The sequence below is a fragment of the Symphalangus syndactylus genome, chromosome 23, assembly GCF_028878055.3.
Source record: "Symphalangus syndactylus isolate Jambi chromosome 23, NHGRI_mSymSyn1-v2.1_pri, whole genome shotgun sequence".
NCBI classification, from domain to species: Eukaryota; Metazoa; Chordata; class Mammalia; order Primates; family Hylobatidae; genus Symphalangus; species Symphalangus syndactylus.
The window spans coordinates 36,147,116-36,162,982 of NC_072445.2; the positions used below are offsets into that span (position 1 = coordinate 36,147,116).

Sequence of the window (15,867 nt, forward strand, 5' to 3'; positions counted from 1 at the left end):
GACTGGGTGACAAGAGCAAAATTCTGTCTAAAACAAAACAAAACAAAACCACAAAAGCATGTCCCCTATCAGGGAAAAAAGAAAAAAAGTTAAGGATATACCTCCAGTACAGACATATTCTTTTTTTTTTTTTTTTTTTTTTTCCTGAGACGTAGTCTTGCTCTTTTTGCCCAGGCTGGGATGCATTGGCAAGATCTCGGCTCACTGCAATCTCCACCTCCCAGGTTCAAGTGATTCTCCTGCCTCAGCCTCCCCAGTAGCTGGAACTACAGGTGCCCACCACAATGCCCAGCTAATTTTTAATTTTTTTTTTTTTTTTTTGAGACAGAGTCTCGCTTTGTTGCCCAGGCTGGAGTGCAGTGGCATGATCTCCACTCACTGCAAGCTCCGCCTCCCGGGTACATGCCATTCTCCTGCCTCAGCCTCCTGAGTAGCTGGGACTGCAGGTGCCTGCCACCACGCCCGGCTAATTTTTGCGTTTTTAGTAGAGATGAGGTTTCACCGTGTTAGCCAGGATAGTCTCAATCTCCTGACCTTGTGATCTGTCTGCCTCAGCCTCCCAAAGTGCTGGGATTACAGGGGTGAGCCACCGCACCCGGCTAATTTTTGAATTTTTAGTAGAGACTGGGTTTCACTGTGCTGGCCAGGCTGGCCTCGAACTCATGACCTCAAATGATCCGCCTGTCTCAGCCTTCCAAAGTGCTGGGATTACAGGCGTAAACTACCGCACCTGGCTCTAGTTCTTATTTTTTGTGAGAAATAAAGATAAATACAAGATCCAGTCTAATGTTTTCTTCCACATCCCATTGACAAATGACTAATCCGCCCCTCTCACCCCAAGCTTCTGGGGGCTTCTGGGGGCAGGTGGAGCTGGTGGCCATCCTGCAGGCTGCTGGGGATCTGAGAAGAACTGGAGTTGAGATTCTTCCCCCAGTGGCCTGGGCCTAGCAGGGGAGGGTCGTGGGCTGTAGCACCTCCCACAGCGCGGCCAGGCCTCCACTCCTTGAGCAGGGGGAGGGGGAGTGAAGTTGAGCCAGGATTAGCAGGAGTCGGGAGGGAGGCTCCTATACCTGCAGAGAAAGGGGTGCGATAGGCAAAGGCACCATGCCTCTGCAGAATGAAACCCTCCGAGAGGTGTGGGCCTCTGACAGGTCTGGAAGGCCCCCATCTCGTGGTACCTGAACCCTGGGGGGCCTAGATGGAGGGGCTGCGTGGAATGGGGAGGGAAGGGGAAGGGAGACAGGCTGATCCCTTTGCTACCCTCAGTGGGCATGAAGAAGAAAGCCTGAGCCTGGAAGCCCCGCGGCGCCCCAAACAGGTATGCCACCCCACTTGGGAAGGTAGCAGAAAGATGTCCCCACTGTGCGTAAACCCACGCAGGATAGGGGGTCTAGGGGTGGGACAGGTCCCCCTTAGCAGGGTCTGGGGGTTGCATGTCTGGAGATTTGGGGGGAGAAAGGGCTGTTTGGGGGCTTGGGGTTCCCAGGGAAGGAATTGGGACTTTGGAGCATTGGATATGGCCACGATGCATGGAAGGGGTCATCCTGCCTCACTCCAAGAAGGGGGCTGCAGTTCCCCCGGATAATCTGCGGTTATTTCTGGCGGCTCAAGGGATTAGAGGGGGATGGGCAGGCCTCAGAGCCCCCCTTTCCTTCCTCGCCCTCCTCTTGACCCCCGTTCCGCAGCGACCCGCCCCGGCACAGAGGCTAAGGAAGAAGAGGACGGAGGCCCCCGAATCCCCCTGCCCCACGGGATCCAAGCCCCGGAAGCCCGGAGGTGGGCGGGGTGCAGAGCCCGGGTGGACCCCCAGGGTGTGGGCTGCGGAAGGGAGGGGCTTGAGGGCCGGCGCGGGTGTCGCCGAGCCCTGGAACGGAAGGGGGGGAGTGGGAGGGGGCGGGGAGTAATGAGTGGGCAGGGATTGGGGTTGGGGTTGGGGTTGGTGTAGAAGGGGGTGGGAAGCTGAATGGAAGTCGGGGAGAAGTGTTGAGAGTGGAAACAGCGCAGGGGAGATCCCTAGGGTGAGGAGCCCGAGGGGGCGCGCCCAGGTTTGGGGGTAGCGGGGTAGAGGCGCTGCCTCGCGGACCCGCGGATGGGACCCTGTCTGAACTCCGCATCTCGGCTCAGCTGGGCGGAGGGGGAGGCCGCGGGAGGAGCCTTCCCCAGACCCAGCCCAGGCCCAGGCGCCGCAGACGGTCTACGCCAGGTTCCTCAGGGACCCCGAGGCCAAGAAGCGCGACCCCCGGGAAACCTTTCTGGTAGCCCGTGCCCCAGACGTGGAGGACGGTGAGAGAGGGCCCCAGGGACGCGGGCGAGGGGGCGGTGGAGCTAAGGAGAGAAGGGGCTGGCTGGACGGGAACGCCCCAGAGAGGCAGAAAACAACTGTAGTCAAACAGCCCCCACTTTTCTGGCCTTGTCTTTGAGCCAGATATTGTGCTAAGCACCAACTATGAGAGGGTGCTTTGTTCCCCCCAACCACCACTGTACAGTTGGAGAAACTGAGTCATAGAGCCGTTAAGGGTTTTTGCCTTAAACAGCAGTTAGGAGCCAGAAGTAGCCCAGATGGGTCTGACTCAAGGTCAGAAACAGACAAGGTCAGGGAGAAGCACAGTGGACGCAGGGAGAAGGAGAAACAAGAGGGAAGGGGAGCGTGTAAGGAGAGGAGGGTCTCAGGAAGAGAGAGGGAGGGCATTTCCCCAGGACGGGATTCCTACGACCCCAGCCACTCCCCTGACTTGCAGACCCTGAAGGCTGCCAGTCACCCTCATTCTTCTGGGAAGGTGCCAGGTCTCCGGTTCTTGTTTCAGAAGGGCAGGCTCCCTCCTGGTGCCCATGCACCACTTCCCAGCAGTCTGGAGGGACTAGGCTCCCGAGATAAGGAGGGCCCGGCTCAGACCCCCATTATGAAGAGTTTCTACCTACAGAGGAGGAGGAGGAAGAGGAGGACGAGGATGACGAGGAAGAGGAGGCAGAGGAAAAGAAAGAGAAAATCCTTCTGCCTCCCAAGAAGCCCCTGAGAGAGAAGAGCTCCGCAGACCTGAAGGAGAGGAGGGCCAAGGCCCAGGGCCCAAGGGGTGGGTGCTGAGGGGGCTGAGAGAGCTCACAGGGAAGCAGAACAGCCCTGTCCTTGGAGGGCTTGGCGTCTCACTGAGACACAGTGATTGAGGTCTCAAAATGAACCCAGTGCTGTGACCAGAGGGTTTTTCCTCTGATGATTTCTCCCCACGATGGTCCTTAAGGACATAGACCAATATAGGCCCCCACCCCTGGCCCCACTGCCCCTGCCCCTTGAGCTCTGTGAGGCAGAGAAGGACAGAGAATTCTAGTTTTCTTTGTGATTTTTGTTTAGTGTTTGTTTTAACTCAATGGAAATTGTTATCATTTTTATAAAAGTATCAAACTGATTACAGTAAAAAGAAATCAATGAATCAATCCTGTGATGGCGTCCTGGCCTAGGCACCTTACCTGATAGGGACCAGCAGCCTGGCCTAGAGCTAGGACCTTGGGCCTCTGAGGCAGGGATAGCACACTCTGTAGTGGTGACCAGAGAAGGTTTCCTGGAGGACACGGGACAAAAGGCAGGATTCAGAGGCTTGGTTAGAAGGCCTGGTGTTCATTCATTCGGGAACTGCTTGTTAAGCTCCTGGTCTTTGTCCAGAGCTTTTTTAGCCTCAGGGAAAGAAAAACCAAGATGAGCAAAAGTCAATACAAAAATTAGCCAGGGGTGGTGGCGCACGCCTGTAATCCCAGCTACTTGGGCGGCTGAGGCACAAGAATCACTTGAACCCGGGAGGTGGAGGTTGCAGTGAGCCGAAATCCTGCCACTGCATTCCAGCCTGGGCAACAGCGAGACTGTCTCAAAAAAAAAAAAAAAAAAAAGAAAGAAAGAAAAGAAAAAGAAAAAGAAGGCAGTCTGTGGGCCCCTGTCAAGCTTTCAGCCTCCCTGGGGACTACAGGGAGGACAAGAGGGTTGGAAGGCAGCCTTCAGCCCCAGTAGACACCTTCTTTGCCTGACCCCCATCTTCCATTTCCAGGAGACCTGGGAAGCCCTGACCCCCCACCGAAACCTCTGCGTGTTAGGAATAAGGAAGCCCCAGCAGGGGAGGGGACCAAGATGAGAAAGACCAAGAAGAAAGGTGAGCCCAGCCCAGGGAGGAGCAGGGGACTCTAGCTGCGGTGGGGGTTGTGACGCTTTCACATCCACACCTGCAGGGTCTGGGGAGGCCGACAAGGACCCCTCAGGGAGCCCAGCCAGTGCGAGGAAGAGCCCAGCAGCCATGTTTCTGGTTGGGGAAGGCAGTCCTGACAAGAAAGCCTTGAAGAAGAAAGGTGGATGGCAAGGGCTTCTGGTGTGGTGACATCTTGAGGTGGTCCTGGGGGCGGGGAGCTGGAGGGTCCTTACATCACACGGGACAGTGCTAGGTAAGGAGTTTGCGGGGTCTAGAGTCAGACAACTTGCGGGGTCTAGAGTTGGACAACGTCTAGCTGTGTGGTCTCAGGCAGGTGTCTTAGCCTTTCTGGGCTCTAATAATAACATGGGGTTGACTCTCTTGTGGTTGTGGGGAGCATCCAAGTGAGACATGGGTGTTGGAAGCACTTTGCAAACCAGGGTGAGGAGTTCACAGCCTTGCTTCCCCCTCCATGCTCAGGCACTCCCAAAGGCGGGAGGAAGGAGGAAGAAGAGGAGGAGGAGGCAGCTACGGTGACAAAAAACAGCAATCAAAAGGGCAAAGCCAAAGGAAAAGGCAAAAAGGTTGGGGCCCAGAAGGGCAGGGGGCTGAGGTCCCTTCAGGGAGCAGAGGCAGGGGCCTGGACTTGGGAGCCTAGAGGGTGGGGGCTTGGAGCCACTTGAGGTTAGAACCTTGGCTCCCCCTCTTGTGACAGGATATAAGGACAAAGGAAACCAGGTTTGTGCAAACAGAGGAGGCGTTTGTGGGGTCACCAGGCTAGGACTGGCCATGCAAGGGCCTTATGTCATCTGGGCTCTCTGAGGCCTCACCTCTGGAGCGTAACCATCAGACAGCCAGAGATGCCCCCATGCCCCCACCATGTTTTCTGTGCCGGGGAGGAGGAGCACACAGGCAGAGGCAGATGAGGACTGACTCCGGTTGTTAAAATGTTTCCACCCTACTGCCCTGAGCTCAGCAGGCGCTTTCGCTCACCTTACCCAGGACCTCCCAACCTCCCAGCAACTAAACACTCCAGCAACGAAAGGGTTAACACTGCCCATCAGGGGCCTCCCGGTTTCTCCTCCAAGCTTACCAGTAGGCATCTCCATGGTGAACAGGTTGTTAAATATTTTGAATATTGCCCCTGCTCCCAAACAGGACTCAGACACCAACACACAAAAGCTGGAGTAAGCAGGAGAGGGAGGTCCAACTGAGAGAAAGTAACAAAAGTCTTCAAGGAACAGGTTTCCCCCAGTGGGGAGATCACCACGAGGACAGGGCCTGGATTTTAGCTTTGTAGGTTTATTAGTTTGTGCAGGAGTGGTCAGGTCTAGGGGGACTGATTCACATTAACCAAGATCACCAGATGTTGATATACAAACTGAAAGGCCAGTTTACTGTCTCCCAGCGGGGAATGTAACTGCAGAACAGCCTTCAGTACAGTAGGCTCTTAAAATTCGCAGCTGCTGAAGTGTTTGAATAAGTTCTGGCTTTCTCCACATCGTGTTTCGTACGTAGCCTTTTGTTTCCCAAGTTTCTTCTGGAACATCCTAGAGTAGAGAACAGGTGATCACTTGTCCCTGAGCTGAGGGTTCACTGCTCTACATCAGCCTCCCTCAAACACACTGCAAACATGTGCTCAACAAAAAAGGCCATGGCCAGGCAAAGTGGCTCACACCTGTAATCCCAGCACTTTGGGAGGAGGAGGCAGATGGGTCACTTGAAGTCAGGAGTTCGATGGTGAAACCCCATCTCTACTAAAAATACAAAAATTATCAGGGCATGGTGATGCGCACCTATAGTCCCAGCTACTTAGGAGGCTGAGGCAGGAGAATCACTTGAACCCAGGAGGTGGAGGTTGCAGCGAGCCGAGATCACGCCACTGCATTCCAGCCTGGGCAACAAGAGCGAGACTCCGTCTCAAAAAAATAAAAAATAAATTTTAAAAAACGGCCAACCACAGCATATCAGGGATTCTTCGTGGCTCCCAAATAGCATTGAACCCTCAAATGCACACACCCAGGCTGGCAGTCCATGCTTGCCCCTGTTGGAAAAGTTGGGCATAGACTCTTGGCTCCCTTCCTGTGAGGGATAGAACATGAGGACAAAGGGCACCAGGTATGTGAGAACAGAAGGGGCTGTTGTGGGGTCACCAGGCCACCCTAGGGCTTTATGTCACCAAATTGTTCTTAGGAGTTTCTCAATGAGCAAAGTGAGCTTACATATTCATTCATGTATTAACTATGCATTGCTATGTAACAAATCACCCCAAACTGAGTATCTTAAAACAACATTTACTTTCTTACTCAATTTCTGAGAGCCAGAAATCTAGGAGTGGCTTAGCAGAGTAGTTCCGGCTCAGGGTCTCAGAGGAAGTTGCAGTCAAAATGTCAGCTGGGGCTACGGTCACTCTGAAGCCTTCACTGGAAATGAAGGATCCACTTCTAGAATAGTTCACTGTGGTGGGTGTTAGCTGGAGATCTCAGTTCCTTCCTACAGGGACCTCTCCTGGAGGCTGCTTGAGTGTTCTTTTTTTTTTTTTTTTTTTTTTGCTTGAGTGTTCTTATGGCATGGCAGCCAACTTCTCCCAAAGTCCAAGAGACAGAGAGCCATATAGAAGCCACAGTATCTTTTATGACCTAACCCATATATTCTACTGGTCACAGGGACCAGCCCTGGTTTGCAGTGGGAGGAGATTACACAAAGGCACAAATACCAGGAGACAAGGATCATTGGGTGCCATCTCATGATAATGAATATCATCTTAACTATGGTATTCATATGTGATAACAATAAGAGTGGCAGCTAACACTTCCACAGTGCTTAGAACACAGCAGTCCATTCTGTTAGCCCAACTTCACTGCCTGAGACAGTGTGCAGAGGAGGAAAGGTCTTTCTAAAGGCTCTGGACCTCATAGGAGACTTGACAGAACTCATGCCCCAGCCCCACCTCTTACTAGTTATGTGAACTTGGGCAAGTGACTTAACTTCTCTAAGCCTCAGCTTCTTCATCTATACAATGGGGATGACTACCGCAGTGGGATGATAAGAGGATGAAATGAGTAAATATTTCGAAAGTACTTGAAACTATGGCACTCTGATAGAATTTATGCAAGCGTTTGTTAAATACATAGGTAAGGTCTGTCCCAGGTATCCACCCCTACTATACCTACTTCTCAGATGAGAAAACTGAGTTACAGTGCGGTGAAACTTAACCGTTAAGACAGTTAGTAGTGAAACTAGGATTTGAACCTAGACAGTCTGGCTCCAGAGTGTGTGCTCCTATCCACAAGCTAAGCAGAATAAAAATAAATCACAGAGCTCCCCAGAGCCTCCTAACTTGGCCGTGCTGGGCTGCCAGGGAGCATGAGGGATAGTGGCTTCCCAGCCTCCAGGGATGCGGCCCCTGCTCTAGCCAGCCTCTCTCTTCTCTCCGCACACAGAAAGCGGTGAGTTGTCCTGCCGGGCTGCCCGTGTCTCAGCACTGGGACCTGCTGGGGGCGGGGCAGCTGGTGCTCTGGGGCTGATGTACCCTCTGCCCCCACCCAGAAGGAGGAGAGGGCCCTGTCTCCCCCCGTGGAGGTGGACGAACCCCGGGAGTTTGTGCTCAGGCCTGCCCCCCAGGGCCGCACGGTGCGCTGCCGGCTGACCCGGGACAAGAAGGGCATGGATCGAGGCATGTATCCCTCCTACTTCCTGCACCTGGACACGGAGAAGAAGGTGGGTGGGGAGAGGCAGCAGAGGAGGGAGTGTGGCGGGGTCCGGGATGGGGGCCATGGGACAAACGGGCCTGCTTTCTCCCCGCAGCTCACCTCCATCCCTTCCCACCCTCTCACCTGTCTCCCCTTTTCCCCAGGTGTTCCTCTTGGCTGGCAGGAAACGAAAACGGAGCAAGACAGCCAATTACCTCATCTCCAGCGACCCTACCAATCTGTCCCGAGGAGGGGAGAATTTCATCGGGAAGCTGAGGTGGGGCTGGGCTTCCTGGGGCTGGGGGGGCTTGGGTCAGCAAAAGGCCATAGCCAGTCATCTCTGTCCTGCTGTGCCTGGCAGAGCACCCACCACATTGGGCACCCTGGAAACGTCCCCTAGCCTAGGGCCTCTCACTTTGATGTACATAGAACATTTGGGGAGCTTGTTAAAATGGTTGAGTGTGTGGGATGGGCCCGGGAGTCTACATTTTTAATGAGCACCCAGGCGATGCCCACACTGCTGCCAGCCCAGGGCCTCACTTGGAGCGGGGCATAAGTTCCACGAGGGCAGGCACTGTGCCTGCCTTGTTTAGGGCTGAATTCCTAGCACTGAACACATATTCGCTACTCAACAAGTATTTACTGATCAAGTGAATGAGCACTATCCTTTGCTGTCTTCCCATACATCTCATCTAATCCTCACCACAAATCTGAGAGCTGAAGGAAGGGGATGCCTGAGTCAGGCCTTATTTCTTAAATGTATATATTTAGGCCGGGCACAGTGGCTCATGCCTGTAATCCCAGCATTTTGGGAGGCCGAGGTGGGTGGATCACCTGAGGTCAGGAGTCCGAGCTCAGCCTGGCCAACATGGTGAAACCCCGTCTCTACTAAAAATACAAAAATTAGCCAGGTGTGGTGGCATGCACCTGGAGTCCCAGCTACCTGGGAGGCTGAGGTGGGAGAATCTCTTGAACCCAAGAGGGGGAGGTTGCAGTGAGCTGGGATCATGCCACTGCACTTCCAGCCTGGGCGACAGACCAAGACCCTGTCTCAAAAATAAATGAATAAATAAATGTATGTATTTAACAAAACTTTTATAAGGCCTATTTATGTGTCAGATGTAATTCTAAGTCACTTCCAGGCCAGGCGCAGTGGCTCACACCTGTAATCCCAGCACTTTGGGAGGCCGAGGCGGGCGGATCACAAGGTCAGATCAAGACCGTCCTGGCTAACACAGTGAAACCCCGTCTCTACTAAAAATACAAAAAAAGTTAGCCCAGCGTGGTGGCAGGCCCTGTAGTCCCAGCTACTCGGGAGGCTGAGGCAGAAGAATGGTGTGAACCCAGGAGGCGGAGCTTGCAGTGAGCAGAGATCACGCCACTGCACTCCAGCCTGGGCGACAGAGTGAGACTCTGTCTCAGAAAAATAAAGAAAAAAAAGTCACTTCCAAAGGTTAACCCATTCAATCCTCTTATTGTCCAAATGAGGGAAATGCTGTTACTCAGCCCATTTTATAGATGGGGAAGTTGGGGCTCAGAGAGTTTAAATACCTTGCCTAAGATCTCACAGCTAGTAATAGTAAGAGATGGAGTTGGGATTTTAACATTGCCTAGTCTCCTTGTAGATTCAGCCCTTTGTTTTTGTTTTGGAGACCAGGTCTTACTCTGTCGCCCACGCTGGAGTGCAGTGATGTGATCATGGCCATGGCTCACTGCAGCCTCGACCTCCCAGGCTCAAGTGATCCTCCCACCTTAGCCTCCTGAGTAGCTGGGACTACAGGCACATGCCACCGTGCCTAGATAATTTGGCGGGTGGGGGGCAGGGGACGGGTGTTTTTTGTAGAGACAGGGTTGCCTGTCATGTTGCCCAGGCTGATTTCCAACTCCTGGACTCAAGCAATCCTCCCTCCTCTGACTCCTAACGTGCTAGGATTATAAGCTTGAGCCACCATACCCTGGGTTGGGCCAGCATTTAAAAGACCTCTGCATAGGGGGAAGCCTGGAGCAGGGGACATGAATTGCTCAGTCCTAAGACACCCCCACCCTTGTAGGAAGCTCTCTAAACTACTTGGCTATGTGGAAGAGGCCTGGGGCAGGGATGTAGTATCCCCTCAGCCCCACCCCAAGCTCTACCCTGCTTGCAGGTCCAACCTTCTGGGGAACCGCTTCACGGTCTTTGACAACGGGCAGAACCCACAGCGTGGGTACAGCACTAATGTGGCAAGCCTTCGGCAGGAGCTGGCAGCTGTGATCTATGTGAGGACTCCACCTGTCCCCCATGCCAGGCTGCTCCCCTTACAGGGGCTGGCCTCACAGGCATCTGTTTCCTTCCCAGGAAACCAACGTGCTGGGCTTCCGTGGCCCCCGGCGCATGACCGTCATCATTCCTGGCATGAGTGCGGAGAACGAGAGGGTCCCCATCCGGCCCCGAAATGTGAGCCCCGCACCTCCCTGGCCCCTTGCTCCCTATGTGAGAAACGGGAGTCGGGGCTCAGCTTAGGAAATAGCCAACTCCCTGAGCACGTTCATCACCCTCCAACACAAATTCATTCTGGCTACCTAGGGAATGGACTTGGGCTTTTTGTAATTGAATTCACTGAAAAACCATAATAGGCTTTTTGGTTGTTTTCGGAGCTTACATCAAATTCACATATTACATCCATTCATATCTTCATTGACCACACATATTGAGTGCCAAGTATTATCCTGGGCACCTGGAAGACACCAGTGGACAAAACAAAGATCTGCCCCCTTGGGCCGGGCGCGGTGGCTCGTGCCTGTAATCCTAGCACTTTGGGAGGATGAGATGGGCGGATCAGGAGGTCAGGAGATCGAGACCATCCTGGCTAACATGGTGAAACCCCGTCTCTACTAAAAATACAAAAAAATTAGCTGGGCGTGGTGGCAAGCGCCTATAGTCCCAGCTACTCGGGAGGCTGAAGCAGGAGAATGGCGTGAACCTGGGAGACAGAGCTTGCAATAAGCTGAGATGGCGCCACTGCACTCCAGCCTGGGCGACAGAGCGAGACTCCGTCTCAAAAAAAAAAAAAAAAAAAAAGATCTGCCCCCCTGAAGCTGGCATTCTAGTGGGAGGAGAGTGACAGTAGACAATAATCGTGATAAATAAGTAAATTATGGAGCATACTGGAAGGTGGTAAGTGCTGTGGTGAAAAACGTCAGACCAGGTGCAGTGGCTCACACCTGTAACCCCAGCACTTTGGGAGGCCAAGGTGGGCGGATCACTTGAGGTCAGGAGTTCGAGACCAGCCTGGCCAACATGGCTAAACCCCGTCTCTACTAAAAATACAAAAATTAGCTGGGCGTGGCAGCGGGCACCTGTAATCTCACCTGTTTACTCAGGAGGCTGACGCAGGGAGTATTGCTTGAACCCGGGAAGCAGAGGTTGCAGTGAGGCAAGATCGCGCCACTGCACTCCAGCCTGGGCAACAGAGCGAGACTCTGTCTCAAAAATAAAAAAAATGTTGCTGGCCATGGTGGCTCACACTTGTGACCCCAGCATTTTGGGACGCCAAGCCAGGCAGATCACGAGGTCAGGAGTTTGAGACCAGCCTGGCTAACATGGTAAAATCCCGTCTCTACTAAAAATACAAAAATCAACTGGGCACGGTGACAGGCGCCTGTAATCCCAGCTACTCAGGAGGCTGAGGCAGGAGAATCACTTGAACCCCGGAGGCGGAGGTTGCAGTGAGCCAAGATCATGCCACTGCACTCCAGCCTGGGTGACAGAGCTAGACTCCATCTCAAAATAAATAAATAAATAATAAATAAAAATTTAAAAAGAAAAAAGTCAAACGGGGAAGGGAGATGACAAGTGTGTAAGTCTCAATATTAAATATGGTTGTCAAAGCAGACCTCAATGAGGTGAGGGAGTGAGCCTACAGATATCCGGGGGAAGAGACCCTGGGCAGTGGGAAGAGCCAGTGCAAAGGGCCTGTGGCAGGAGAGGGCCTGATGGGCTGGAGGAACCACCAGGTGACCAGTGTGGCTGGAGGGAGAGGAGGTCAGAGAAGTGAGGGGTAGACAGGGCCTGTAAAACTGATTTTTGCTCTGAGAGAAATGGGAAGCCACAGCAGGGTTTTGAGCAAAGGAGTGACATGACTTGTTTTTGTTTTTGTTTTGAGATGGAGTCTCGCTCTGTAACCCAGGCTGGAGTGCAATGGCATGATCGCAGCTCACTGCAACCTCTACTTCCCAGGTTCAAGAGATTCTCCTGCCTCAGCCTCCCGAGTAGCTGGGATTACAGGTGCATACCACCACATCCAGCTAATTTTTGTATTTTCAGTAGAGACAGGGTTTCGCCATGATGGCCAGGCTGGTCTTGAACTCCTGACCTCAAGTGACCCACCTGCCTCAGCCTCCCAACGTGCAAGGATTACAGGCCTGAGCCACTGTGCCCAGCCTTTTTTTTTTGAGACCGAGTCTCACTCTGGGTCTCACTCCAGCCCAGGCTAGAGTACAGTGGTATGATCACGGCTTACCGTAGCCTCGACCTCCTGGCTTCAAACAGTGCTGCTTCCTGCCTCAGCCTCTCATGTAGCTGAGACCCTAGGCACATGCCACCATACCTGGCTAGTTTTTTGTATAGCCAGGGTCTCACTTTGTTGCCCAGGCTGGTCTTAAATTCCTGAAGTGATCCTCTCGTCTTGGCCTCTCAAAGTGTTGGGATTATATGCGTGAGCCACTGTGCTTGGCATGACTTGTATCTTAAAAAGCAAAGGTTGTTTTGTGTGTTTGTGTGAGTTTAAGATGGAGAGATGTTCTGGAGAGATGTGTCAGTCCTGTGCTCTGCGCTTTAGCACTGCAGGTCCAGTGAGTCCAGGATTTAAGAGACTCTGGGTGACTCGCATGCCCCATCCTCACAGGAGACTGATGTCATTTTACTCATTTACAATGAAAGATAATACCCCATCAGCTGATCACACATCCTTCCCTGCTGGAAAGTCACGGCCCAGGCTGCTCTGCAGGGCACCAGTCATGGGAGGCTCAGTCTTGAGGGTTCACTCAGCCTGTAGGCCCCACAGTTGCCCCTCCCATGCCTGGAATAAACACACAAATCCCCCAGAGGCAGCATCTCCTGCCCTTGTTTGGGCCCAGTAAGAAATGCCTGGTGCTGTTTTGGGTCTCTCTTCTGCCAATCACAGTGCAGTGGGAGGCATGGTAAGAGCAAGGTGTCATGGAAGCTCAGAGCTGAGACATCTCAATCAGATGGAGGGTCAGGAAGGCTTCTTGGAGGTGATCTTGAGTGGACTCACTCTAATCCATGAATGTGAGCAGGCAACAAGGAAACTCAGGAAAGAAAGATCTTAAGGGCACATTATACAGACCCTGCTCCTTCCTTTCAGAAACTCTCCTCCAAGTACACTTTCTCTTAACTGCAATTTACCTATCCATTTCCCCAGCTCAACTGTGTGCCCTTTGCAGGTCCAAGATTGGCTCATCCTGTCATTAGGTACTGGCGTGTGTCTGTCTCCTGAGACCGCCTGGGTACCAATGGCATGGAGTGCCTATGTGCCAGATGCCCCTTGCCATTTTCCAGCCCTCTGCTTTGACATCCCAGAGACAAAGCCCCATTCTCACAGATGTGAACCCTGTCCACAAGGATGCCAGAGATGCCAAGCCTATTCTCAGATACCCTAATGGATGAAGATGTCCAGGCCGCACCCCTGCGCACACATGCCCAGGCCCCTTCTCCGGTCAGTCCTGAGCCATCTCAGCCACCTCTAACTGTCCTCTCCCTGTCTACTCCCCTGGGGCACCCCAGGCTAGTGACGGCCTGCTGGTGCGCTGGCAGAACAAGACGCTGGAGAGCCTCATTGAACTGCACAACAAGCCACCTGTCTGGAACGATGACAGCGGCTCCTACACCCTCAACTTCCAAGGCCGGGTCACCCAGGCCTCAGTCAAGAACTTCCAGATTGTCCACGCTGATGACCGTGAGTACCTGAGGGCCCAGGTCTGGCTCTTCTCCACCACCCCCAGGACGCCGACCCTCATTCAAGCTCCCCTCACCCCCTCACACTCACACACCAGCCTTTATCCCGAGAGCTGGGACATCCCACAAGGTCACTCTCTCCTCCATAGGCACTGACACTGTGCTCTCAGGAGCCTCAGATATTCTAAGCAGGTGTCTTGGGGCTCATCACCCCAGGTTCCCATTCCAGCACTGGCCAGAGCAGTGGGTTAGATACCAGGACATTCTGGATGAGATTGTGTTGAAGGGAGGGTTGAGCTCCTAGAGTCTGAAAACCACTGACAGCCCAACTCCTCTTTGTTCAAAGAGGGTGCTGAGGCTCAGAGAGGGCAGCCCTTTGCCCAGAGTCTCTCAGCAACTTCAGGAAGTTACACTGGCCCTCGAAATTTATTTCACAAAACTTACACAGTGCTTACCATGTGCCAGGCACTGTTCTCAGGATTTTACAGATACTGAATCATTAAATCCCTTCAACATCCCTGTGAGGAGTGCCATTATTATCCCTATTTGGCAGGAAACTAAGGTACAGAGAGGTTAAGCAACTTGCCCACGGTCATATCACTAGCAGGAGGTAGAGCTGACAGTCTGGATCTCCAGTGGCCATGCTCTTAACCTCTTCAAGATGGTTGCCTTTTAGGGGCAGGGAATATTAAGCATTTTTGAGTGCCTATTCTGTGTCTTCTCTCAAGTGAGGTCGAAGGACTACCCTGGAAGAGTCAGGGAAACAAGGTGTCCCTGTTACAAGCCTTGGTTGGAAAGGCTTCCTTCCCACTAGGGTGAGGAAGTTTGGGGATGGAAGGGTATCTCCCACAGGTCTCTGGGTTCACAGGATTGGACCAACATTGAGCGAGCCCCAACTCCATCCTAGGGATGTGCCCCCAGTGCCACCTGTCCTGTGGCTGTGGGACTGCTCTCCAGATCACGTTTCTGGTGGAGCCTGGTCTACCTGAGTTTGGGGTATTTTTAGCAACTTCCTGTCCCTATGGATGCTGGGGGAGGTGCTGAGGTTGGGGCTGGGAACCTGGATCATTGAAGGGAGAGGTGCCCAGTGAGGCTGAGGAAGGGGACCAGGGGCTAGTTAAGGGGTGGAGCTGGGGTCTAAGGTGGGACTTCGTGGCTGGGCATAGGAGGAAAGAATGTGGCCAGAAACAACAGAGAAGTTGGGAAGGAAGAATTCTGGGCTTGGATAAATTTGACAGGGTCCTATAGTTAATCAGGTGCGGGCTCTAGGCATGGCCTGTGGCAGCAGCAGACGAGGCAAGGTCCCTGCCCCCAGGAGATTATAGTGTAACTGCAAAGCCACGTGGTGCTGGTGTGGAGTGAGATAGGAAGAACGGATGGGTGTTGAGTAACTGAGATGGTGGCTGAGGGTTGGAGCCCCAAGGCAAGGGAGAGACTGCCCCCAAGGTTGAGGGCACTGTCTGCCAGGATGGGGTCCAAGAAGGTCTCGGGCCGCCCCCACCCCGTCTTGTGTCCATAGCCGACTATATCGTGCTGCAGTTCGGCCGCGTGGCGGAGGACGCCTTCACCCTAGACTACCGGTACCCGCTGTGCGCCCTGCAGGCCTTCGCCATCGCCCTCTCCAGTTTCGACGGGAAGCTGGCCTGCGAGTGACCCCAGTAGCCCCTCAGCGCCCCCAGAGCCCGTAAGCGTGGGGGAAAGGATTCAGTGGAGGCTGGCAGGGTCCCTCCAGCAAAGCCCCCGTGGAAAACTGCTCCTGTGTCGGGGCTGACCCCTCACTGCCTCTCGGTGACCTCTGTCCGCTCCCCAGCCTGGCACAGACCGAGGCAGGAGGAGCCCGGACGGCGGGTAGGACGGAGATGAAGAACATCTGGAGTTGGAGCCGCACATCTGGTCTTGGAGCTCGCCTGCGCCGCTGTGCCCCCCTCCTCCCCGCGCCCCAGTCACTTCCTGTCCGGGAGCAGTAGTCAGTGTTGTTTTAACCTCCCCTCTCCCCGGGACTGCGCTAGGGCTCCGAGGAGCTGGGGCGGGCTAGGAGGAGAGGGTAGATGATGGG

General features: G+C 53.7%; 1 protein-coding gene across 2 annotated transcripts; it reads left to right on the forward strand.

Moving 5' to 3' along the window:
* Nucleotides 1-1,068: 1,068 nt before the first annotated feature.
* On the forward strand, nt 1,069-15,855 carry TULP1 (TUB like protein 1). Of its 2 annotated transcripts, XM_055264460.2 has the most exons (15): nt 1,069-1,151; nt 1,267-1,318; nt 1,686-1,776; nt 2,125-2,283; nt 2,922-3,071; nt 4,032-4,133; nt 4,210-4,326; nt 4,647-4,750; nt 7,610-7,615; nt 7,716-7,886; nt 8,023-8,135; nt 10,003-10,114; nt 10,194-10,292; nt 13,641-13,812; nt 15,331-15,855. In XM_055264460.2, exons 1-15 carry the CDS (start codon nt 1,105-1,107, stop codon nt 15,462-15,464), a joined length of 1,629 nt encoding a protein of 542 aa, XP_055120435.2. In that variant the 5' UTR covers nt 1,069-1,104; the 3' UTR covers nt 15,465-15,855. The 2 variants fall into 2 exon arrangements, with proteins under 2 accessions (XP_055120435.2, XP_055120436.2); XM_055264461.2 differs by lacking the exon at nt 2,125-2,283.
* Nucleotides 15,856-15,867: the final 12 nt, after the last annotated feature.